The following is a 24,079-nucleotide window of genomic DNA, read 5'->3' as shown; positions in this document are numbered from 1 at the left end:
ATTTCTCAGGTGCCTAAGTAGTGAGGAAGCTGCTAAAGCCATGGAAGAGGCGCATTCCGGCATTTGCGGTGCTCATCAGTCAGGTCCAAAGCTGCACTTTCGAATCAAGAGGATGGGCTACTACTGGCCAACTATGGTGAAAGATTGTTTGGATTATGCGCAAAGATGTCAAGCCTGCCAATTTCATGCGAACCTGATTCATCAGCCACCCGAGCCACTACACCCCACAGTTGCATCCTGGCCTTTTGATGCTTGGGGCATGGATGTTGTTGGTCCATTGACAAAATCATCAGGGGGGCATTTATACATTTTGGCAGCGACCGATTACTTCTCCAAGTGGGCTGAGGCGATACCATTAAGAGAAGTGAAGAAAGAGACCGTTGCTGAGTTTATCAAGACCAACATCATCTATCGCTATGGAGTTCCTCGCTACATCATAACTGATAATGGAACACCTTTTAGCAACACGGTGATAAACAAGCTTTGTGAAAAATTCGGCTTCAAGCAACGGAAGTCATCGATGTATAATGCACCGGCAAATGGGTTGGCTGAGGCATTCAACAAGACTTTGTGCAATCTGTTGAAGAAAATTGTTTCAAAATCAAAGCGTGACTGGCATGAACGTATTGGGGAAGCATTGTGGGCATATCGAACCACCTATAGAACTCCTACGCAGGCAACGCCTTACTCTTTGGTATATGGGGTTGAAGCTGTCATTCCTCTCGAGCAACAAATTCCCTCTTTGAGAATGGCCATTCAGGAAGGGCTAACTGAAGAAGAAAATGCACGTCTGCGTCTGGAGGAACTCGAAGCTCTAGATGAGAAAAGGCTGGAAGCTCAGCAAAAGTTAGAATGCTACCAAGCTCGCCTCTCAAAGTCTTTCAACAAGACGGTGCGAGTGCGTTCTTTTCAAGTTGGAGATTTGGTCCTCGCTGTGAGGAGGCCAATCGTTGTCACTCATCGTGTTGGAAACAAATTCGTATCAAGATGGGATGGCCCATATGTTGTCAAGGAAGTCTACACAAACGGAGCATACAGGCTTCTTTCTGATGACAACGTCAGAGTTGGGCCTATCAATGGCAAGTTCCTGAAACGTTACTATCCTTGAAAGGTGGTAGAAGTTGAAGCATGTACATATGTATATAGTTTAATGCAGAAAAAAAAAATAGAAAAACAGAAAAGCCAAAAAGATGAGTCAGATGAAAAACCAGAAATGGAGAAAAGCAAACAAAATGGAGTGTATGAAGACAGCTCCTTGACGCACGAGCCTAAACTGCATGTTACTCCTGGCCCGCATGAGTATAAACTGTGCACGGCACCCAATCTCAAACACTTGTTGATCCTATGAACTACGTTTTGACTTGATCCCTTTCAAAAGGGTACGTAGGCAGCTTAGATAATTTCTAAGTTCAGTCATAAGTTGTGTTTGACTCTTTTCAATTTATATCATCAAGTTATGATTTAAGTTGATTATGTGAAGCCAAAGACGTTTCATTCCAAAATAGCAAAAAAAAATCAAGTCATCAAAAGAAGCACAAGCATCGGGAGAAGATGTCAAAATATCCATGACAAACCAAATGAGAATCATCAAAAGAGGAATGATAAAAATGCAATATACTAAGCAAAAGGGTCTTGATCTCTCAAAATCTGCTGCATAGACTCTAGTGAAAGCTTCAAGGCTTCCAAATTCTTCAAGACCTCATCATTTCTCGAAGCCTCCTCAAGCTTGGCCAGGTCTTCCTTGAGTACCTTGATCTCACCACGAGTAGTCTTGAGTATCAGGCTTCGCTGCTCCAAAGACACCAACAATTCTTTCTTGCGTTTCTCCAACTCATCAAGATCCGCTTTTAAAGCATCACAATTCGCAGCATCCTTCTTCTCTTTGGCAAACTTCTCTTGAAGGCAAACCTTGACCTCTAGAACTTTGAGTGTGTGGCCTTCATTGATCTCATGAGAAGCCGACCTTACTTTATCAAAAGTGGTGGCTTTGGAGAATAGTTCATCAATACTATCTTCAAGGTTGGAAAGGTTAAGACCACAAATAATCTTCATACGGGAAAGGCCACTCCGTATCTCGTCTTCAAGCGCCGATAGAAACTCGACTTTGGTTCTCTCAACCTTGTCACGAAGCTTTCCCCAGATGATCCTGCAGCACGACTTGAGTTCATCATCGATCATGCGTGTGGCATTGAACTCGGAAGGCGCCCCACATGATGGCATTGGTCGGGGGCGGGATTGTTTAGCAAGACAAGGAATCTCGTTTGACTTATTGGATTCAATGGATACACAGTCGATTGGTGAGCCCTTCTCAAGATTATTTCCAAACACTTCTTTCAAAGTCTACAAAAGGGCAAGAAGAAGATGCAATTAGAATGTGAAATTATATATCAATACGAAAAGAAGATAAGAGATGAGGAAAGACCTTGTTCACATCGACATCCACTAGAGTTGGCTCTTCCTCAACGTGACCCTCGGCCGGTTTTGAGGACCCTGCAATTCTCTTCTTTTTCCAATTACGCTCAGAATTGCTACTACCAGAATCAGCTATGAGGGTGGTAGAGACGACCTTCCTCTTTCCATCTTTGGAGTTGATTGCTTCTTCCTGATCTTTTCTTTTAAAAGTGATATGAGCCGGAGAAGAGATTTTGTTTTCAGAAGAAAATCTGTACGTCATATCCCACCAAGTCTTATAGTCGACTGAACAATGTATCTTCATGTCCAAAGAAGATCGGGGAAAACATGCCCTTGATCGCGATCTGTGCAGCAAACACATGCGCCAAAGGTTGAGACCTTCTTCCAGAGATGTCCTTCGAATGTTCTGAGTAAGGCTGCTGGGTACGATTTGGTAATAGCTAAATTGACGGCTGAAGCGGTGAGGACCATAAGACTCCACGATGAAGTGGTCATCCAGCCGGCGAACCAAAAAACTCGAGCGAATAGCCATGAAGAAGCATTGCTCAATCTCTCTTGTATTTTCACCATCGACATAGAAAATGTCATCTTCCTTGGTGAATGTGGTACAATTCCAACGAATCGAGTTGTACGACTGAATTCGTTCGCGGCACGCAACAGGCAGATAATACTTCGCAGCTCCTTCGCCTGAGTATAGAGTCATCCTGGCGACACCAAGGCTTCTTGGAAGGGGAATGTGAGTATTGAAATAGAGCGCTATCCAACCATATATGAAATGAAAGGGTAGCGTCACCGGGACAAGAGAAGGCTCCATAGAACTAGAGATAGTGTTCAACCCTTTGTAGATGCTGGCTAGAACTGGAGCTGTAAGGGCAACTTTCTGTTTGCACGCCATCAAACTTGCCATTTTGAAAGAGGTTGGTCTAATCGACATGGCATCACCATCTGGAAAAACAAAGATACACAACCAGCAAGCTATATGAGCTGCCAAGTACATAGTGGTGTGATACTTGTCACTAGCATCAAGCTCGATAAATGGAGCCCTTTCTTCAGAAGACCATGATTGATGCGCTTCAAATGAACCACTCGGATTATAAGTCGATTTAGGGCGTTGAGATTTCTTTGCCCTGCGAGCAGGAGGATGAGAATACTTTGAAGCTTTCTTTGACCAAAATTTGATCCATTCATCGATAGAAACTGAGCTCTTAGGATCCTTGCCATCACGATGCTTAAGAGAATAGTAAGCAGAGAGTAAATATCTACAACTCAAGGGAATGAACGGGTTGCCAAACTGATCTTTGCCAAGAATCTCTTTCGCGCAGGGTACAACCTCATCATATAGTGTCCCGGTACACGGAAGCCCTGATAGATACTGTAAATCCCATAGAGAAATAGACATCTCGCCAGATGAAGTGAGAATGGTGTTCGTCACAGGACACCAAGCTTCACAGAACGCTTTAACCATCTCGGGCTGGCAATCATAAGTGAAAAGAGAGGCATAAACTGCATCATAGATACCAACAACTCGGAGTTCATTCCCGCAGCGGCTAAGGATATCTTCAGTCCACTCCCAATAGCCTTCAAAGAAATGAAATTCCCCACGAAAGCTTGTAACCCTTCCCCATTTGGCATCTTTATCGATGATCCTTCGCCTCAAAGTCAATAGAAAATTGGATTCCTTGCTTTGCCAAGGACGGGCCGGATGCAATGTATGAGCCTTCGATGCTTTGTTCAAACTGATCTCGCTGGTCCATTCCGACTGATATAGAGAATTCAAAAGTTTGGGCCAAGGTTTCACATAGTGGCCTATCAATGCCGGAAATACTCTTAGATGCGTGCCCATTTCCGTCTCTTGCTCATCATCACTCAAGATCAGCAAATAGTCTTGACCATTGACCACAATATCTTTGAAGACCACCATCGTGACACTGCAAGGAAGCAACACATCCAGACTTAGAAATTTATTTGCATTTAAATAAAATGTGAATTAAATTCTAGAAGCAACACATCCAGACTTAAGAATTTTATTTGCATTTAAATAAAATGTGAATTAAATTCTAGTCAAGCAAAAGGAGGCAAGATTGAATTTTATATATATATATATATATATATATATATATATATATATAATAAAAAGGAGAAATTCAATCATAAAAAAAAGGGGCCACCACTCCTTGAATTATATATATATATATATATATATATATATATATAGAAATTCAATCATTAAAAAAAAAGGGGCACCACTCCTTGAATTATATATATATATAGAAATTCAATCATTAAAAAAAAAAAAAAAAGAGGTAAAAAAAAAAATCGGCCCATCTCAAACCAATTACCCTTAGCCCACTTCCTACCATATCTCTTTCAAAAAAAAAATTACCCCATCTCTCCTCTCTAATAAATAAATAAAAAAAAAGCCCATCTCTCTATGTTTTTTTACAAAAATCGACCCATTTTTTTTCACTAAAGAAAGGTCTCTCTCTCTCTGCGAAGAAGAAGAAGAAAAGAAGCAGACATGGGATGGGAGAAGAAAAAAATGGCGCCGGAGGGAAAATTCCGGCGGTCAATCCGCCTCCTCCGTTCCTCTCACCTCTTTAAAGTTCTAACCTCTCTCACTTTGACACACACTCTCACTCTCACTCTCACTCTCACACTCTCCAAGTTGGTGGGTTTCCAAGAGAGATCTGAAATAGACTACTACTGTTAACTGTGTGTAAATTTGGGATATAGCGATCAAAGAATGAAGAGACTCAGCAACTCTGATTCCTTGGGTGGTTTGATGTCCATCTGTCCCAACGCTACAGAGGAAGAAAGCAATAATCCGATGTACGCGAGGGAGTTCCAGACGATGCTGGAGGGTTTGGAGGAGGAGGAATCGGGGCACGTGTCGGAGAAGAAACGGAGATTGAGCGTGGATCAGGTCAAGGCATTGGAGAAGAATTTCGAGGTCGAGAATAAGCTTGAGCCGGAGAGGAAAGTCAAGCTGGCTCAGGAGCTCGGTCTGCAGCCGCGCCAGGTCGCCGTCTGGTTCCAGAACCGCCGCGCGCGCTGGAAGACCAAGCAGTTGGAGAGAGACTACGGCGGCCTCAAGGCCAGCTACGACGGCCTCAAGCTCAACTTCGAGAGGCTCCAACGCGACAATGAATCTCTACTCAAAGAGATTCGCGAGCTCAAATCGAAGCTCAACGGAGATGACGAGGAGAAGACGAGACTCGAAAGTGAGATCGGCGACGCAGTTCTCAGGCGAGCTGGCGCGGCCGAAGAGCGCGGACGTGGACGTGGACTACCACGCGCAGAGGATGAACATAAGCTCGCTGACGTCGATGTCGGCGAAGTTGAGGAGGAGGATGTTCATGTTCGGGCCGGTGAAATTCAAGCCGGAGATGGAGCTGGGCGCTCTCAAACAGAGGCAGGCCAAGCTGGCGGAGAAGCCCACTGCCCCGGAGAAGGACGTGCCCTCGCAGCCCGAGCCCGAGCCGGAAAAGGTAGCGACGCCTGCAGAAGAAAAGAAAGAAATAGGAAAGAAAGAAGATGAGATTTCCTACTGCTAGTATTGAAAATGCAAATGGCTACTGAAATCTACTGCTAAGGGAATTGGTGAATGAGGAAGAGTGGCAACATTGTCTCTATTTATAGGCAAACTTCTCACCAAAAATCCTAGCTACCAAATTCCTAATCCTAGCTGCCAGCGCAAAAGGGAGCCAAAAGTATAATTCAGCCTTGCAGTAGCCAACAAATTCTCAAATTAAAGCTAATAAAGAGAACACAAGCACATGTATGAGAATGAAGCTAAAAGTGGAACGAGCCAGCCTAAATCATATTTGATATCTGAAAAGTAAAGATAATGCAATGCATGTTCTGGTACAGTTGTAGATAAAGCCAACAACTATACACTTTAGACAAAGTTAATTGGGCTTGTGGTTGATATCTTCAAATTAGACATTTGATGTCTTTGGTTAAGCAAATGGCTTAGATTGGAGTTTGCAGCTAATACTTTCTATCAACGTATAGAAAATAGCTCCAAATGATTGAACCACAAATAGATTAATCATTATGGGATGCTAAAGCAAAGTTATAAAAAAAAAAAAAAAATCAAAACTCAAAATTTACAAATTCAATAACTCCTAAATACGAGTATAAACTATTTATAAATTCAAAGAAAATGAAGAACTCCTAAATACGAGTATAAACTATTTACAAAATTCAAGAACTCCTAAATATGAGTATAAACTATTTATAAATTCAAATTCAAGTCAAGAACTCCTCGATAAGAGTTTAAATTAAAAAAAAAATAATAATAATAAAATAAATAAATAAATAAATAAATTTCGAGACTCGTCTATTACCAAAGGCATTTCGTCCATAAACAAGTCTCGATGGGGCAATTTGTAGACAATTAAATTTGTCGTCGAATTAAATCATGCCACGTGTAAATTCATGAATTAAATATTCAATTATATTTTCTATTTTATTAAATGGGATTTTATTCCTAAATTAAATAGATATATAATTAATATTTAACATAAATAAATTAATGGGCTTATGGACACCTAAAGCCCTAAGGCCCATGCATGAAGGCCCAAAGCCCATAAAGCCCACGAAGCCCATCTCTAAAATCTATAAATAGAGGTGTTGGGGTGCTCATTAGGAACGACGTGAAGGAGTGGAAGATCGAAGAGCACAAAGAATTCTCTCTAGTATCACAAGTAGAAGAGGCGGAGAATTGGAGAGTTCAAGTATTCTTTCAAGTATTCAAGTATCTTGAAGAATTCTATCTAACGTTCAAGTCTCCTTCAAATCTTCAATCGTTTGAGTATTCAAATCTTCAAGTATCCTTCAAAATCTTCAAGTATTCAAGGATCTTCAAATCTTCGAGTATTTCTTCAAATGTTCAAGTATTCCTGCGAATCTTTGAAGTGATCTTCAAGTATCCAAAGAAATCAAGTTCAAAAGCTTCAAGGCATTCTTACAAATTCTAAGAATGTTCTCAAATCAAATCAAGTTCAATGTTCAATCCAAAATCATGACTTAAGTCCTTTGGATTGGCGTCATCAAAACAAGTATTTCAAGAACCTTCGAGCTTGTTCAAGAATCAAATGGAAGAGAAGAATCAGAGGATTAACTAGAGATTGCAACTCGCATAAATCTATCTTCAAATCTATCAAATTATTTTTGTAACGCATTTTGTATTTTATCAAATTGAAATACAAAAAATTTGTGTTTACAGCACGTCCCACTCATTGAAATTATTAGTGCTATTATTCTGTAACTTGTACACATATGACGATGAAGTATAGCCTGTTGGTAAGACGTTTCTCCTTCAACTAATATGTCGGGAATTCGAGTCATCTAGAGAGTTAGAGTGTGAGCGTGTTTTTCATTTCGTTAGGTAATAATAATTTTATTTTTATTTTAAAAAGTAACGTGTGCATATATGTTAGATTAAAAAAAACTTGTATACATATATATGTTAGAATATATATACTTGCAAATTGCATCCATTCGATCAAACTACCGATTTTTTTGCGCTAGAGCCAAATCCCAACTACCGCAACATAAACCTTTATTTATTTTGAAGACTAATAACAAAGTAGTTAAAAAATACGAATCTGACAAAAATTTAAGATAAAGTAGTGTACGAGTCGAAGTGACGAAGATAAAATAGAAGAAAAATAGGAAGTAGGATGAAGGAATATATTATTTCATTAGAAGGGCATGATTCCTACTCCCTTCAGCATCACCAAATAAATAGCAGTGTAGGCACAATAAACACCGACAATTTCTTTTCTGGGAAACTCTGTCTTCAATAAGTCCACAGCCATAACAGAATTCTCCACACACACACACACACACACACATACACACTCATTAATTCTACGTCGCATGGCATGACAACTAATGAAACCATTCTTCATTTGAGATGGAGAATATTACTACTTTCATGTCTCAGTTTCTTTTGATTTGGCAAAGAGGCAGGATGTCATTTTGTGCCTTTCTTTCTCTTTTTTTTCTCTGTCTATTAGCCTACAACGGCGCCGCTATATTCTGCGTCAGCGTCCCTTTCCCGGGGAAAACTCCGCCGTTGCCGGAATATGTTCCTACTCAACGTCGTTCAGTCGGAAAAGCAAGCTCGAATATAAACTTGAGCACTCTTTTGCCTCTTCTGCATAAAAATCAAAACAGAAGCACGTTGCATCGTCCCAAGACAAGGAAATTCGAGGAGAATGTTGTAAGAATCCTGCGGTCCGAAGCCGTGAAGAAACAGTTTGAAGTGAGAGTGATGAAGTTTTTCAAAACCAATTCGTGTAAGTTTCGATTCTTCATGACTTGGATTTCCCCAGTTGAGTCTTTCAGAGATAGAGAGGTGTTGAGTGTTGAAAGTGTATTCAAGACACATCCCAATGGCTGCTTGATCATCGCCTCGAACTCGTTGGATTCCCCAAGTGGGAGGCAGATCTTGAGGCCCTTTTCAGACAAGGGGTTCAAGGTTGCTGCAATGACACCAGATTTCACTTACCTGTTGAGGAACACTGCAGCTGCAGCGTGGTACAACCGGTTGAAGCGAGGGAATGTGAATCCGGGAGAGATTTCTTTAGGCCAGAATTTATCAAATTTGCTCAGAATAGGCCTTCTTTATCGGTTTGGTGGGATCTATCTCGACACAGACGTACTAGTCTTGAAGAGTTTTGGGGTGCTGAGGAATGCCATTGGAGCTCAGAGTAATGATCTTGCTACTGGTAACTGGAGCAGGCTCAACAACGCAGTCATGATCTTCGACAAGGGGCATCCTGTGGTGCGCGAGTTCATGGAAGAATTCGCGCTCACCTTTGATGGGAACAGATGGGGTCACAACGGGCCTTACTTGGTTTCAAGAGTGGTGGCGAGGGTGAGTGAGAGGCCGGGATTCAATCTCACCGTGTTGCCACCGGTGGCCTTCTATCCCGTGTGTTGGAACAGAATCGGCGGCCTCTTTGAAGGGCCCAAGAGTTTGAGCCATTCGAAATGGATGCTTGCAAAGCTCAGGCAAATTCGGAGCCGGAGCTTTGCTGTTCATCTGTGGAATAAGCAGAGCAGGCAGTTTAAGGTTGAGAAAGGAAGCATCATTCAACATTTAATGTTCAGTTCAAGTACTGTTTCTGTCTTGGAATGAGGCTATTAATTATTTTCTTGCCACCAATTCATTCTGTTTACGAATACTTTTTTCTCTTTTACAAGTTTTTAGATCCAAATGTAGCTAGTTGTTCTTATTTTTTTGTGTATTTACAGTTGAATAGAATATTGCATCGCAGTTGAATGTTGGGACAACTGGCTCTGTAGTTTGTACCATGCAAATGTGAAGGGTGATGGTAGGTTAGTCATGCAAATTCTTGCACTCATACTCAGTTGGGACACGAAACGAGCATTCTTTGTTAAAGAAATGAGTGTTTATCCAAAATGTGACCAGAATCTACAAGGAAAAAGAATGTTGCATTCCAGTATGATTCAGACGAATGTGGAGTTTAATACAAGTAAAATTTAAAAACTATATATGTTGGAGCAAACACTCAATGCTTTATATTAATTACTCGTTTGGTATGAGATGCTGCACATCTTCGAGCTCCACTTGGCCGTGTTCCCAATAACTGTCGTTCTGGAAGAGCATCTCGATCTGCTCCAACGACTTGCCCTTCGTTTCTGGAACATACTTGTAAACAAACGCAACAGAAAGAGCTGAAATTGCTGCAAACACCATAAATGTGCCTCCCACTGTTATAGCATGGTTGACTGACAGGAAAGACATTGCAATGACGCCGCTGCTCACCCTGCTCCCCACGGACCCAATGGCGGATGCCTGAGCCCGGAGCTTCAGAGGGAAGATCTCGGATGAGACTACCCAACATATAGGGCCAATCCCAACGGAGAAGAAAGCAACATTCCCACACACACAGAGGATCGCCAGTGCAATGCCAAACTCGCTGTTGCCCGTGGTAGACAGAGTTAGGCCTAATGTGAGCAAGCAAACAGTCATCCCAACGGTGCTCACGTAGAGCAGTGGCTTCCTACCAGCTTTGTCGATGAGAAATATGGCGATCAAGATGAATATTGTCTTTGTGAAGCCAACAGCAACAGTTGCAGCCAGAAGCTGAGTGTTGCCTTTGATCCCAGCATTCTTGAAGATGGTGGGGCTGTAGTATACCGTTGCATCAATCCCCGTTATCTGTTGGAATATCTGAATCCCACACCCGGTGATCAGCATTCTTCTAACCCCCGGAGTGGGATTTAGCATCTCACGCCACACGGCCTTCTCCTCAGACCTGTCCTTGGTCATGAACTTTGCAGCTTCTTGTATCTCTGCCAGCTTCCCCTCAACTTCACCAGCGTTGTCGTTGGTCTTCAACAGAACGTTGCGGGCCTCATCAATCCGATTCTGCATGACGAGCCACCTTGGTGACTCGGGGATGACAAACAAGGCGCCACCAATGAAAATAGAAGGGATAATCCCCACAGCAAGCATGATCCTCCAGTTTATGTGGGCAGGTAGTCCAGAAAAGGCGTAGTTGGAGATGTAACCGAGGAGGATGCCTAAATTGGTGAAGATTTCAGGGAAGGAAGTGAGGGATCCTCTTGTGACAGTAGGGGCTATCTCTGCAATGTAAACAGGTGTGATCATGACCCCGAAGCCGATCCCTATTCCTGCTAGGAGCCTCCCCATCATCAACACGGTGAAAGATGAAGCAAGAGCCATTACGCCGGCACCTGATTGGAACACGATGGCTGCAAACGCGATTGTCCATTTACGACCAATTGCATCCGATGTTTTACCCCCTGCTAGGCTTCCTAGCAGAGATATGATGCTTAGGATTCCAACAAAAACTTCTTCTTGAACTTCACTGATCTTTAAGTCCTCTTGAATGAACAAAATGGCTCCACTCATTACCCCCACATCTGCAACTTCATTCTTGGATTTCATCAAAGTGAAGATATTTTAATGCACAAAATTAGAGGCGCAACACCACCCACCCCAACACCAGTAAAACCTTTTTTTCTTCAAGAAACTGTCCTATTTGCTTATAGAAACACGCATGAATTCTGTAAAACTCAATTCTACAATGTTATATGCTGCATTTTTCAATGAACTACATAGGGTAATTCTACTTGATCATTTTCACAATTCTCATGATTCTTACGAGTTACGAGCCATATTAGAGAAATGATGGAATCCCCAGAAACATAAAATCGAAAACATATATGAAATGTGGAATAATCCGACCAAAAATTGAGATGATCAACCAACATTGATGGTTAGAAAAGAGGAAGATGAACCAACCGTAGCCAAGAAGCACGGAATTGAGAGAGGCGAAGATCGCGCAGGCCATGACATAGTTGCTGCTGCTGCTCCTCCTATTTCTGATGCTCCCATTTTCTTGGAATGGATGTGATACAGAAACATCCTCGTCCATGCTTCTGTACTTTCTCACAGACCCCTTCCCATTTTCTTGGAGCCCCATCTCTCTCTATTTTTAAGGAAAGGGGAAAACAAAACAACAAAAATCGATTCTTTTTCTATTTTCTATATTTTCGGGTTTATTGTTAGATGAACATCATCAACATCGGACACGAAAACGAAGGAACAATGAATATAGGTCAAAATGAATCTGTGTAATCAAAATATGAGTCAATATTTGACTTTGCGATGGAGCTGCGGATGAATAGCCATAGCTTGTTTCTCTTCTCAATGCATTTTGATTTTGTTGATAGGATCTGTTGACGGCTTGACGCTGAAAGGAATATAGTAGAAATGGAAAGAGAAAATGAAATAGGCACGAGATAAATGCGGGCTAATGTATCCGATTAAACATACTAACCTTGCCTTGATTTTGCACATGCCAATATCTATACACTTCTTGTAAGGGAAATGTTAGTTGGACGTCTGCTTCCCTCCTTCTATTCCAGGAATGGAATGCTCATTTAAGGGTGTATTCGTTTAGAATTTTAATAGATTTCTGCATACTTTTAAAATTTTGGTGTATTCGTTTAAGATTTTTAAAAGTCTATGAAAATCTGGGCGTATTCGTTCAAGACTTTTAAAATTCTATAAAAATCCAGAGGTATTTCAGACTTTTAAAAATCTATGAAAATCTAAAGGTATTTAAAAATCTATGGATTTTAAAATTGGACTGATTTTCATTGATTTCATTCAAAAAATACACATGAATAAATCCGACCTCAGACTATATAAACATGTACGACTACGATTATAAGATATATACTTTCCTAAAAAACAGATTATAAGATATATACTTTATTAACACTCAATTTAGCCTTTATCGCATAAAATTATTATACTGCTCAAACTATATGAAAATCATTCAAATATTACATTTTTTTTCAAATTAAATTAGAAAGGTTCAAATAATTCAGTAGTCTTTAAATATATATTCTTAAAAAAAATTCCAAAAACATTGTACATGGTATATAAAATGTCAAATACTATATTTTGTTGCGATAATGCAATAATATCTAACTTTCACTAACTTATACTCCATTTTAGTATTTTTGCAATAGTATCATGAAAGCTAAATTATGATCTCAGATGAGAGCCTATAGTTCAGTGATTTGGTCGCCAAAAAGGTGCCTATTGATGGCTCATGTGTCGGTCCCAATCAATGTTGTGAAAATCGAATGAGGCGGCCGCCTTGAGGCAGGCCTCAAGGCGAGGCGGTGATAAACCCGCCCTGCATATACGCCTTTATGCATATTTTACAAATTAGCACCTTAGTCCTATTGAGGTGCCGCCTCAAGGATTAAATTCTGAATGAGGCAGTGATAAATAATTCAACTTTTAAACCTATATCAGCCGCAATTATTGACTTCTTATATTCTCTTATTTGCAAGTTCTATATCAGCCACAACTTTTATCTAAGTGGGCCCTGAAAATATTATAGTTTAATCCTAATGTATTGAAAGTATAAATAAGAGTATTCTTGAGATACAAACACTTGACAAATAGTAAACTAGAGCAGCTGCAGAGCAGTCAACCTCTTCATTGTTCAGCTTTTAGTTTAATTATTTTAAGATTTTTAAACCCATAATTTTGGAGTATATTTTTTTATTTTTAAATGGTGTTATTTGCTGTTTAAAATGATTATGAGTATTTTTTTTGTGTTTTTATTTTGTATTACCTCTTTATTAAAAATAATAATATATTTAAAGATGAAAATATTATAATACTATTAATTATTGATTATTAACTTTAATAAATACTTGCAAGAAGGTAGAAAGAAATAAATAAAAAATAAAATAAAATCATATACATGTGTAGAATTTTGATCATCAAAATTGTATTGTAGTTATAATGATAATATATTATAATATAATTGAGTAAGATTAGACGAAGAAAATGCACATATTATATTTTTCTAATTACAAGACAAAAAAAGTTGTTTTGCTATCATCTTATATAGTCCCACTAATCCAATTAAATATTTCTAAATCATAAAACTAATTGTTATTATGGCTAGCTATAATTACTATAGTTACATGGCATACAAAAAGAGAGTTCACTATATGATACTCATACTTGAAATTTGAAGATCAGCAATAAGGAATGTCCCATTTTTCTTTTGTGTCAATACCTTTAAATAACCATTTTGCTTAACACTGTAGACAAAATTGTCCATAGAGTAAATGTGAACAAATTAAGTTGTAGCCATATATACTATCCAAATTTTGTACGTTTCACACCATTAACACTTGATTAAACGTGATGGAAGGTTTTCGATTTGTTTTTACAAATATAACTTTGTAAAAACTAATTTTATAAAATATATCAAATTTTCAAATTTTGTCTTGTAAAAGTTCAAAAAATATATATTTATAAAAGAGCATTTTGGGTAGTAGTGGTTAGCATTATTATATTTTTATTTTTGTTATTAGAATCAATATTTGCTTAAGTAAAATGGTTATTTTAATATTTGTAGATAATTTAAGATGCATTTACTTTTCATGATTTAAAATATACATAATTGAGAATTTTTATCCTTATTAATGGGATTTCTCCAATCCCCTTTCAATTGGATAAGACTCAAGCTGGTTATCTTAAACTATAGAAATTATCAAAGGTATTGAGATATCTTAAAATTTGAATTCATCTTAATAAATAATGAGTTAACATATACTCCCTCCGTCCCGCCCAAGATGCTACATATTCCTTTTCGGGTCATCCCAACGAAGATGATACATTTCTATATTTGTCAAAAATAAGGAATTTTAAACACTTAATTAACACTAATTAAGTATTCTCTTATTACATTCTATCTCCTAATTTATCACTTTATTACATTATCTTTCTTATTTTATCACATTATTACATTATCTCTCCTACTTTATCACTTTATTATTACACACTTAAAACACTAATCTACAACTCCTTAAATTCCGTGCCGAAAAATAAATGTATCGTCTTGGCTGGAACCGAGGGTGTATATGCTATCTTTCCCTATTAAGTTAACCCTCAATAGTAAACACCCCCTTATACTATCAAAATTATATGTCTTCTTCCCAAAGTCTCATTCCTAACTTATGTCATGCATATTTTTATAATTTGATGGATCTATAAGGTAGCAAGGGCCTCCTAAGAGTAATATTTATAGAAGCTCTTAATTATTTTGAAAGAATTAGGTATGTAGGCTATAAATGAATACATAACTCCACATAAAAGATTGTCAAACTAATGAATTAATTTAATTTGAAAATTGAAAGTTGAAAGTTGAAAGTTGAACAAAAAATTAGTAAGATTACTTGATGAATTAATGTACAAATTAATGTTGCTTAAAGTAATTTTTGAATATATCATAATAGTCGTGCATTATTTTATGTCAAACTAATGCATTATTTTCCATATCTTCTTCCAATGGTAATTACTAATTAGCATCTACGTCAAAATTAGAGGAATATCGCATAAAGTTGTGTGTTATATTATTTATCCATGATAATTTTTTAAGTGCACATTCTGAAGATATGTTATCCTATATATTAATAATCATATCCTTAAGTATTTACATTTTTTTAAATCTTTATTTTGAGGGTTTAAATTATTTTTTCTTTTAATATATAGCAATGTAATCATATTCAAAACTTTTAATATATACTAATGTATTAAATTAAAATAATATCTATAGTAATAATAATAGAATATTTGTAGGAATAAAAATAGAACTTAAATTGGTTCTCACCAGGAGCGAATAAATAAAAAGTATCTGCTACTTTACAAATAACATTTGTTAGCTCAATGGTACGCTCCTTCATCTATCATCTCTCGTTGGTTCAATTCTTAGTTGCAACAATATTTTTTTGCTTTTTTTTTATATATATTATGATATTTATTGAAACATTACATTTCTTCATATCAATGGTTATCTTATCTTACGATAATAATTATTTGACCAAATAAATGAAAAGTACAAGTTCTCGTGGGTAAAAATGACAATCATTGCGGAAAAAAAAATTATTTTTTCATCACAACAATAATTACTTTGAATTATCCGTATTTTTCAACCGGCCTGAGACTCGCGATCTGCGCCCCAACCCTTCCCTGACCCTCTCATCCATACACACGATCAGTCTCACCCATGTTTTTGCCTTTTTATCCAATCAAATTATTTATGTAATTTAACTTTGCTCATTTTATTTTCGTAGAAGGATAACAGTACTATTATTTGATATTATTTATCTAACTAAAAAATATTTCCTCAATGTGTTTATGCATTTTTGAATCTTTTTGTGTATATAGATTTAGATTCTTCGTTGAGTTTTTCTTTATAAATTTATTGAATTTATATAGTAAATTTGTTTAAAAAAAATTAATAAGTCTTGGATTTAAATAATAGATTTATATGTGATAAATATAGATAAAATCGAACTTGTTTAGAATTGTGATTGTAGTTGAATTCTTTTATGTTCATTATTATGACAATAATCAACTAAATAAAAAAAGATTAGAATAATAATAATAATATGATATTACACTATTGTCCTTAAAATAGATTAAGTAATAGGGACATATTAGGCAAATCAAATTTTGTAAAACAATGCTCTTTTATAATAGGTATAGATTTTTAAATGGTGTTATTTGTTGTTTAAAATGATTATGAGTTTTTTCCTTTTTTTCTTTTTTTTTCTTTTGTGTTCGGTGTGAGGCTTACGCCTCAAACCGCCTCGAGGCTTACCGCCTCGCCTCGACGAGGCAAAACGCCTCAATCCCACCTTAAGATTTTCACAACATTGGTCCCAATAAATCGATATCCATACTATACCGATCACAATTTGGCAAGTGTTGATGTATTTTTGGAGTAATATTTATTGTAAAAATGATCAACAGTTAAGAATTTATGATAATATTATTCATTTTAGTTCTAACTAAGAATTTAACTTCGCATAATTGAACAGCACACACATCCCACAGAACAATCACTAACTATTGTTTCTTCAACACAACCCATAAATCAAGCACACAAATTAGTTTATAATCAAGAGCACGATCACATATAACAATATTTAAATCAAATTAAAAAATAATCATTATGCGTGATTTAGATTTCCCAAATTTGTCAAATTAAAAAATAATCATTATGCGTGATTTAGATTTAGATAACATCCTGTCCTGGCTACTAGATATTGTACATTTCAATTTTAATATACAGTTATTTTTTTTGCTTAAAAAAAATCATAGAATAAGTGACAAATCGTTGGGCCCTTAACAGGTCCACCAACTTAGAGCTAGGCCCATTACAGCCCAAATGAACAGCACCGACAAAATTAGAAACTGAAAATAAAGTTTTAGAAATAGCCCAACAGTTTTATCCGTAACGCTAGACTGGAAGTTCACAGAGATTTGATTCATTTGAAGCCGCTGCCGATTCCGACAAATTAAATCTAGATACGAAAGGGAAGAAAATTAGGGCTGATTGAGATTGTGCAAAAAATTCGAGATGCCGGTGGAAGTTGCGAACGGCGTCGCAGAATCTCTGTCGGTCCCCAACGGCGATCTCAAATCGCAAAACCCTAACGCCGCCGCGAAGAAGTCACGGGAAACCGAGAGACGCAGGAGGAGGCGGAAACAGAAGAAGAACAAGCACACCGCCGCCAACGGAGATGACAGCGACACTGCGACGGAGGACGCCGACGGCGTAGCGCATGATAGTTCTAAAGAGAACTCCGATCCTCAAAAGGTACTGAAGTTTATCGAGAGGTTTTTTTTGTGGGCCGAGTTAGGGGCAATGATCGCGAGCTGGTGTAGAAATGGAATTAGTTTAGGTTTTGGCATGTTGAACCTATATGAATGGTATACTATTTTGATAGTTGAATCCGTTAAAACAGTCTGTTATGTAAAAATCCACTTTCTTATGTGGTATATGCTAATCGAAGGATGCATAGAGTAATGAATGATTTATAATGTGCACAATGAGAAAAAAGATGTAGTTCATCGTCTAGTTTCTTATGTGGTAAATGCTAATCGAAGGATGCATAGAGTAATGAATGATTTATAACGTGCACAATGAGAGAAAAGCTGTACATCATCGTCTAGTTTATGTGGGATGTCAAAGTTAAGACATGGTGTCCTAGAATGCTTGTATGCATCACTTTGGATTTCTCATTGTAATTGCTATGTTCAACTGTTAATAGTAGTGGGAGTGTTTCTTCAACTTGATGAACTTTAGAGTCCTCCATTATTTTCTCTTACTCGGTCAGTTCCATTGTCATAGAGCACTTTTAGTTTCAATGTGTTAGTATTGAATGGTAGACAGATATATGAATGGAAAAATGGTTTGTTATGAGATTACTTAGTGGTCTATAGCTTATTCTCTTGAAGATACATTTTGAAATTTGAACGGTGAATTCTGTATCCAATATGAGAAAGAGGAAATAATTGTATGATGTTATCCTTCTCCCTGCCATCACTAACCTAAGCCTGGAATATATTGTTGGACTTTTGTAAAGCCTGTTACGAGTGACTGGTGTACGTTTTTGTTTCTGCTTTTTATGAACAAGTAATCATGAGTGGTATCTGAACAAGTCCCACATTATTTGTGGTTGCAATTGAATTTTGATGAGTGTTTCATCGGATTGTTAGCTCATTAAAATAGACCTCACCTCACCACCATCTCCTCTTTCTTGTGTAATCATCAGGCTTTGGAACTAGTAGAGGTTGAATATGTACCAGAAAAAGCAGAATTAGATGGTGTTGATGAGGAATTCAGGAAGGTTTTTGAGAAATTTAATTTCTTGGACAGTGCAGTTGCTGAGGTAAGAATATGCAATACCTTACCTTCATTCGTTATCAACTTTTATTCCTTTGTTATGCTGCCCTCTTGTTGGTTATTTGTGTTTTTCTGATCATACGCCTGATCAATACTTCCATTCTTGTTTCTTCAGGAGAATGATAAAAAGGATGAGACTGCCCCTGATACAGCATTAAAGAAGAAGGCAGACTCAGATTCAGAAGAAGAGGAACAGGATACTCAGCAAAAAGAAAAGGGAATCTCTAATAAAAAGAAAAAGGTTCTCCTCTAAGAGACATGGTTTTGGTGTTTGATCTTATATACCACAGCAACCTCATAATGCTTACTTAAACTTGTTCTCTTGCAGCTTCAACGTCGAATGAAGATTGCTGAATTGAAGCAGATTTGTACTAGACCTGATGTTGTTGAGGTCGACACTGAATTTCTTAAAAGTATTTTATATTGATCTAGCTTCCACCTATTTTTGCCTTCGTACAAGCCTTTGTTTGTTAATCCTTGTAGACTTATATATTGAGCAGCACCAACCTTTTTATCTTTAAATATTTGGCAATGTTATGATGCAAGCTATGATACGATTGGGTTATGAGAGTTCTTACGTGTTTTAACAAAATACTGGGAAGCGATGGAGCATTTTTGTGTAATGCAAGGCCGATTATTAGCTGTGCTTGGCTGGACATGTTATTACTTCCATATCATGTTTATGAACTCAGCTTGGTATTGAAGTAGAACTGCTACTTCTTGTGAACTTTACTCTACATGGCTGCTAATGCAAAAGATGATGAAACTACTGTTCTCATTTTCTATTTCTTCATATATCAAGTCTTTCCAGAGGCATGGTCACTGTTGTCTTATAAAAAGTGAATAAGGATTATGTCGCGTTATGCTCCACCACTTCCAATTTGAGACCAGTTGTTTTATATATGATATTCTCAAAATTCCCTTGCTGACTGAGAATAACTGAGCTATCTCAGGTGACTCGCCTGATAGTGGTGAACAAAGAGTGAAGTTCTATAAGGATTGTGCATTCCTGCTTTTACTAGGATTTGATTTTATGTAGGGTGCTGCAGAACTACTGCTTTTTGGTCTACTTTAGAATATAACTTGATTCTTTCCAGTAAATCAAACACCTACTTCTATTGCTTTCTAGGTATGGGATGCAACTTCAGCAGATCCAAAGCTGTTGGTATATCTGAAGTCATACCGAAACACTGTTGCAGTGCCACGACACTGGTGCCAGAAAAGGAAGTTTTTACAGGTGAATCATTATGTCTGAGTTGGATGGTGGGTTGAGTATGGCTTGCTTTACTAATGAGTACTGCATTCATTGTTTGTTGTAACATATTTCTAAGAGGCATGGTGGTTCAATTAAATAATGGGGGTTAGGGAAGACTGTGATAGACGATAAGTCAATGAGGTTTGTCTTATATGTATATATCGTTCTTGCAGGGGAGCTGCGGTGGAACTTGTGGAGCCTTGACATGTAGGTGTTTGCAAGGGGAACCTTGTATGAATTATGTTTATTGTACTGGCTAGTTTGGGTTGGGTGTTGGCCATACCATAATCCTTCCTAATATGTCCTTAAAAAACAGCCTTATGTGAGAGATAAACTTTAAATTCTGGATATCACAATGCTAGGAATTCTTATTTGGTTTTACTTGTATTAACTAGTTCACAGATCCATACTCCATCCCATTTTGATTTGACGCGTCTTTAGCAGTAATAAAGCATGATGGTTTTGAATGTCTTTACAGTTCTTGGTGGAGAATAAATTTTGTCATATGGTAACTTAAAGTGTCTGATTAATTTTGGATATTTGCTTTATAAACTAGAAGTTATTGGTTGATGCCCAAAAATCAAAAGTTGGAACGTTGAGTTAATGAACAGGGCAAATATTATTTCGATGCATGTATGAATACTAGATTATGTTTAAAAATTACATGCTTGTCACATCTCAACTTCTTTGATGGCTGCTTTTCAGGGAAAGAGAGGTATTGAAAAGCAGCCTTTTCAACTTCCCGATTTCATTGCTGCCACAGGAATCGAGAAAATTAGACAAGTGAGATTGATTTCCTTTTCTACTCTAATTGTGGAACTCTGATGGAAGATTAAAAGGTTAAGGATGATTTTGTATTCTTATCTAATCTCTGCTGCTTCTTTGTTTTATTTGACAGGCTTACATTGAAAAGGAGGATAGCAAGAAGTTGAAACAAAAGCAACGTGAGAGAATGCAGCCGAAAATGGGAAAGATGGACATTGATTATCAGGTATTTAAGTATCTTAAGTTTTAAACCCGACATATGTGCTTCTAATTTCTGATATTGGAGGGTGAATGGATTGTTTAACTTGCCAGATTTTCTTCTTTGTTTTGGCTTTGTATCTCATTTTGTGACAATCAGTTGCCTGTTTTAACTTTTGTAGGTTCTTCATGATGCCTTCTTCAAACATCAGACTAAGCCGAAATTGACAAATCACGGTGATTTGTATTATGAGGGGAAGGAATTTGAGGTATGGTGATCATCAAAGATATCTCTTCAGTTTGCTTTATGTCATTTGATCTGCAATTTTTTGTGGTATCATTTATCTGAATGATATTTGATAGTGTTAAACTAAGTTTGTGTGATTTTCTTTGTCCCTGCTTAAAAGATCTGTAATAGCTAGCCGACTAGGCAATCAGCTGTATGGTTATTGTTGTTTCAACGTTTTGGCATGACCTGCTCAGTTTTTATCTCACATATTCTTCTTTTTGGCTTGATTAGTAATCTGATGTGATAGTGATCTGCTTGAAATTATTGTTTCAGTTCTTATTTCCTGTGTTCATAATTTTTGTAATAAGATTTTATTATATGTTGAGGTTTTGGCTTTGGTTTTTAATGCCTCAATCATCAGTCTTTATAATTGATTGTCCTGAAAAGTAAACATTTTAAAAATTCACAATTGATAGAATAGAGATTTATACTGGATACAACACTGATTTGTCAACTTTTCTTTGGCTGCTATCAGGTGAAACTGCGAGAAATGAAGCCAGGGACATTGTCACATGAGTTAAAAGAGGCTCTAGGCATGCCTGATGGTGCCCCTCCACCATGGCTCATCAATATGCAGGTTTACAAGATTATTACTTTGCTTAGTTTATTCGGTTTGTTTCATTCATAAAGCTACTTTCTATGTTGTTGTGTCACTTTCTCATAAAAGAGATGAGTTGCAATTAGTACTTTCTTTTGTCATGGCAGAGATATGGTCCTCCACCTTCTTATCCTCATTTAAAAATCCCTGGCCTTAATGCACCTATCCCCGCTGGAGCTAAATTTGGCTATGGGCATGGAGAATGGGGCAAACCACCTGTTGATGAAGTGAGTTTACCTTAATATACTTTCTGGTTTTACCTTGAGTTTCATCAATGAATATCCCTCACATATTTGTATTTTCTCTTGTGAACTAGTATGGACGTCCCCTCTATGGAGATGTTTTCGGCTTTGTGCAGCAAGAACAGCCCAATTATGAGGTAAAGGAACATTGTATATTAGAAGTTTTTTCATGCATGCTCCCCTCTTTGTAAGGGGGAGCATATTATCATGATTTTGTCTCCATGTAATTCATACCGACTGATTTTCAGGAAGAACCAGTTGATAAGACTAAGCACTGGGGTGACTTGGAGGAGGAGGAGGAGGAAGAGGAAGAGGAAGAAGAGGAAGAGGAAGAGGAGGAACAGATGGCAGAAGAGGAACTTGAAGATGGCATTCAGTCTGTTGACAGCCTGTCAAGGTGAAAGACATGCTTTTGCTCTTTTGTGTTGAGATTTTGATTGTACTGTACACTAGAGACTGGTCTATATGTCTTTTTGAGTTGCTCTAACTGGTTATCTGGTGGATGGTTGTAGCACTCCTACTGGCGTTGAAACCCCTGATGTTATTGATCTTCGAAAGCAGCAGAGGAAGGAACCTGATAGGCCTCTCTACCAAGTAATTATTTTTCTTTTTTCCTTACGTTGTTGCACCTTGTTTTGAAGGTTTCTAGATGAAAAATCTTTTCTTTTGTTGTGTGAAGGTTCTTGAAGAAAAAGAAGAGAAGATAGCACCAGGAACCCTGCTTGCACCAGGCCACACGTATGTCAACATCACAATATTTACTATTCAGATATATTTTTGCATTCTGAATACTGATTTTTTTTATTCTGAATTACCCCTGATACAGGTACGTCATTAGCACTGGAACACAGGACAAAGCTGGTGCAAAGAGGGTATGTAGTTTTTTTTCTGGTTCTCTACATATAACGTATGTGTCTATATTTTGAAATTGAAGTTAATTCATAATGAAATCTTGAAGTGAAATTATATTTCCTTATTTTGGTTGGCTGGTGAGATACTGTTATGTGACATGTTAGTTGTGGATAGAGAGAAGAACAGCTTCAGATGTCGTTTGGATTAAATAATAAACTGAATTTAGTGCGTCAATGAGACTTTCCTGCTCATGTCTCCTTTTATTCTTCATTTTGTCAGGTTGATTTGCTAAGAGGTCAGAAGTCCGACAAAGTGGATGTCACATTAGCACCGGAGGAGTTGGATGCGATGGAGAACGTTTTACAAGCCAAGTAAATTGAAGACATTTATTATTTCCCTTCTTACTTAATACTGTGTTTTCCATGTAAGCTAAGCTTTACTCTTGTCCATCTTTTCCTAGGTACGAGGAAGCCAGAGAAGAAGAGAAGTTGCGCACCCAGAAGGAGGATTTCAGTGACATGGTTGCTGAGGTACATGCAGTGAATAGTCCCTTTGTTGATACTTTTAGTCCTTGTGTCTTGTTAAGGAAGTTGTGACATTTTTGAAATTGTTGCAGAATGCGAACAAAAGGAAGCGAAAGATGCAGGAGAAGGAGAAACAATCAAAGAAGAAGGATTTCAAATTTTAATTGTTGCAACAACTTGGCTAGAGATGCCAAGGATGGGTTTGAATGTAGTTTTTGGTGTATGCTTATGCTAATTCTAATGCTATGGGTTATCGTCTTCTGCAACCGATGTCCTTACCTGACTTGGGTCACATGTTTGGTTCTGTTCCTACTACTAATTTTGCTGCAACATTTGTGACTCTGTTAGAAGATGAAATGCCCGATATCTCTCTTAAGCAACTTCGACTTTCTCTCTCTCTCTCTCTCTCTCTACTGTTTAAATTTTCTAGTTGCTCTTTAGTATTGGAGAAGGCTACCGCAGATTATATTGATAATTTGGTAATAATGTGACTGACAGGACACATGATAATATGGCCGGCAGTGTATTTGTCTCTTCTTGCGTGAGTCGCGCTCTATTGAAGTTTGTTACAATAATGTGTTTTTGTCAATACCATTATTAAATTAATAATTCTATGAAAGAAAAATATACATGTACGGTAAAG

The 24,079-nt window shown here is 37.5% G+C and overlaps 5 protein-coding genes across 7 annotated transcripts; 3 read left to right on the top strand and 2 right to left on the bottom strand.

Annotated features, from left to right (window-relative positions):
• Nucleotides 1-1,560: 1,560 nt before the first annotated feature.
• Nucleotides 1,561-4,418, bottom strand: LOC130985555 (uncharacterized). Its single transcript, XM_057908582.1, has 2 exons — nucleotides 2,423-4,418; nucleotides 1,561-2,340 (listed from the first exon to the last, which is right to left on the bottom strand). The coding sequence occupies exons 1-2, from the start codon at nucleotides 4,331-4,333 to the stop codon at nucleotides 1,618-1,620; spliced, it is 2,634 nt and encodes an 877-aa protein (XP_057764565.1). The 5' UTR covers nucleotides 4,334-4,418; the 3' UTR covers nucleotides 1,561-1,617.
• A 585-nt stretch (nucleotides 4,419-5,003) lies between these two features.
• Nucleotides 5,004-5,950, top strand: LOC131025462 (homeobox-leucine zipper protein ATHB-6-like). The gene has a single exon (XM_057955256.1). It carries the CDS (start codon nucleotides 5,156-5,158, stop codon nucleotides 5,948-5,950), a length of 795 nt encoding a protein of 264 aa, XP_057811239.1. The 5' UTR covers nucleotides 5,004-5,155.
• Nucleotides 5,951-8,177: 2,227 nt separating this feature from the next.
• On the top strand, nucleotides 8,178-9,720 carry LOC130985554 (uncharacterized). Its single transcript, XM_057908581.1, has one exon. The coding sequence runs from the start codon at nucleotides 8,336-8,338 to the stop codon at nucleotides 9,563-9,565; it is 1,230 nt and encodes a 409-aa protein (XP_057764564.1). The 5' UTR covers nucleotides 8,178-8,335; the 3' UTR covers nucleotides 9,566-9,720.
• A 143-nt stretch (nucleotides 9,721-9,863) lies between these two features.
• LOC130985552 (probable polyol transporter 4) lies at nucleotides 9,864-12,366 on the bottom strand. Of its 3 annotated transcripts, XM_057908579.1 has the most exons (3): nucleotides 12,261-12,366; nucleotides 11,723-12,173; nucleotides 9,864-11,340 (listed from the first exon to the last, which is right to left on the bottom strand). In XM_057908579.1, the coding sequence occupies exons 2-3, from the start codon at nucleotides 11,901-11,903 to the stop codon at nucleotides 9,977-9,979; spliced, it is 1,545 nt and encodes a 514-aa protein (XP_057764562.1). In that variant the 5' UTR covers nucleotides 11,904-12,173; nucleotides 12,261-12,366; the 3' UTR covers nucleotides 9,864-9,976. The 3 variants fall into 3 exon arrangements, with proteins under 3 accessions (XP_057764562.1, XP_057764561.1, XP_057764563.1); XM_057908578.1 differs by having other exon boundaries at nucleotides 11,723-12,317; XM_057908580.1 differs by lacking the exon at nucleotides 12,261-12,366 and having other exon boundaries at nucleotides 9,864-11,353; nucleotides 11,723-11,855.
• Nucleotides 12,367-17,191: 4,825 nt separating this feature from the next.
• Nucleotides 17,192-23,816, top strand: LOC130985551 (uncharacterized). The gene is made up of 18 exons (XM_057908577.1): nucleotides 17,192-17,624; nucleotides 18,583-18,699; nucleotides 18,829-18,954; nucleotides 19,042-19,104; nucleotides 19,843-19,950; nucleotides 20,674-20,751; nucleotides 20,867-20,959; nucleotides 21,114-21,200; nucleotides 21,696-21,797; nucleotides 21,926-22,045; nucleotides 22,135-22,197; nucleotides 22,309-22,457; nucleotides 22,573-22,654; nucleotides 22,740-22,798; nucleotides 22,887-22,932; nucleotides 23,192-23,283; nucleotides 23,373-23,442; nucleotides 23,529-23,816. Exons 1-18 carry the CDS (start codon nucleotides 17,385-17,387, stop codon nucleotides 23,598-23,600), a joined length of 1,767 nt encoding a protein of 588 aa, XP_057764560.1. The 5' UTR covers nucleotides 17,192-17,384; the 3' UTR covers nucleotides 23,601-23,816.
• Nucleotides 23,817-24,079: the final 263 nt, after the last annotated feature.

This window comes from Salvia miltiorrhiza, chromosome 5 (assembly GCF_028751815.1).
Source record: "Salvia miltiorrhiza cultivar Shanhuang (shh) chromosome 5, IMPLAD_Smil_shh, whole genome shotgun sequence".
Taxonomy (NCBI): Eukaryota; Viridiplantae; Streptophyta; class Magnoliopsida; order Lamiales; family Lamiaceae; genus Salvia; species Salvia miltiorrhiza.
The sequence above is the reverse complement of the archived record's forward strand: the minus strand, read 5'-3'. Positions and strand labels throughout refer to the sequence as shown.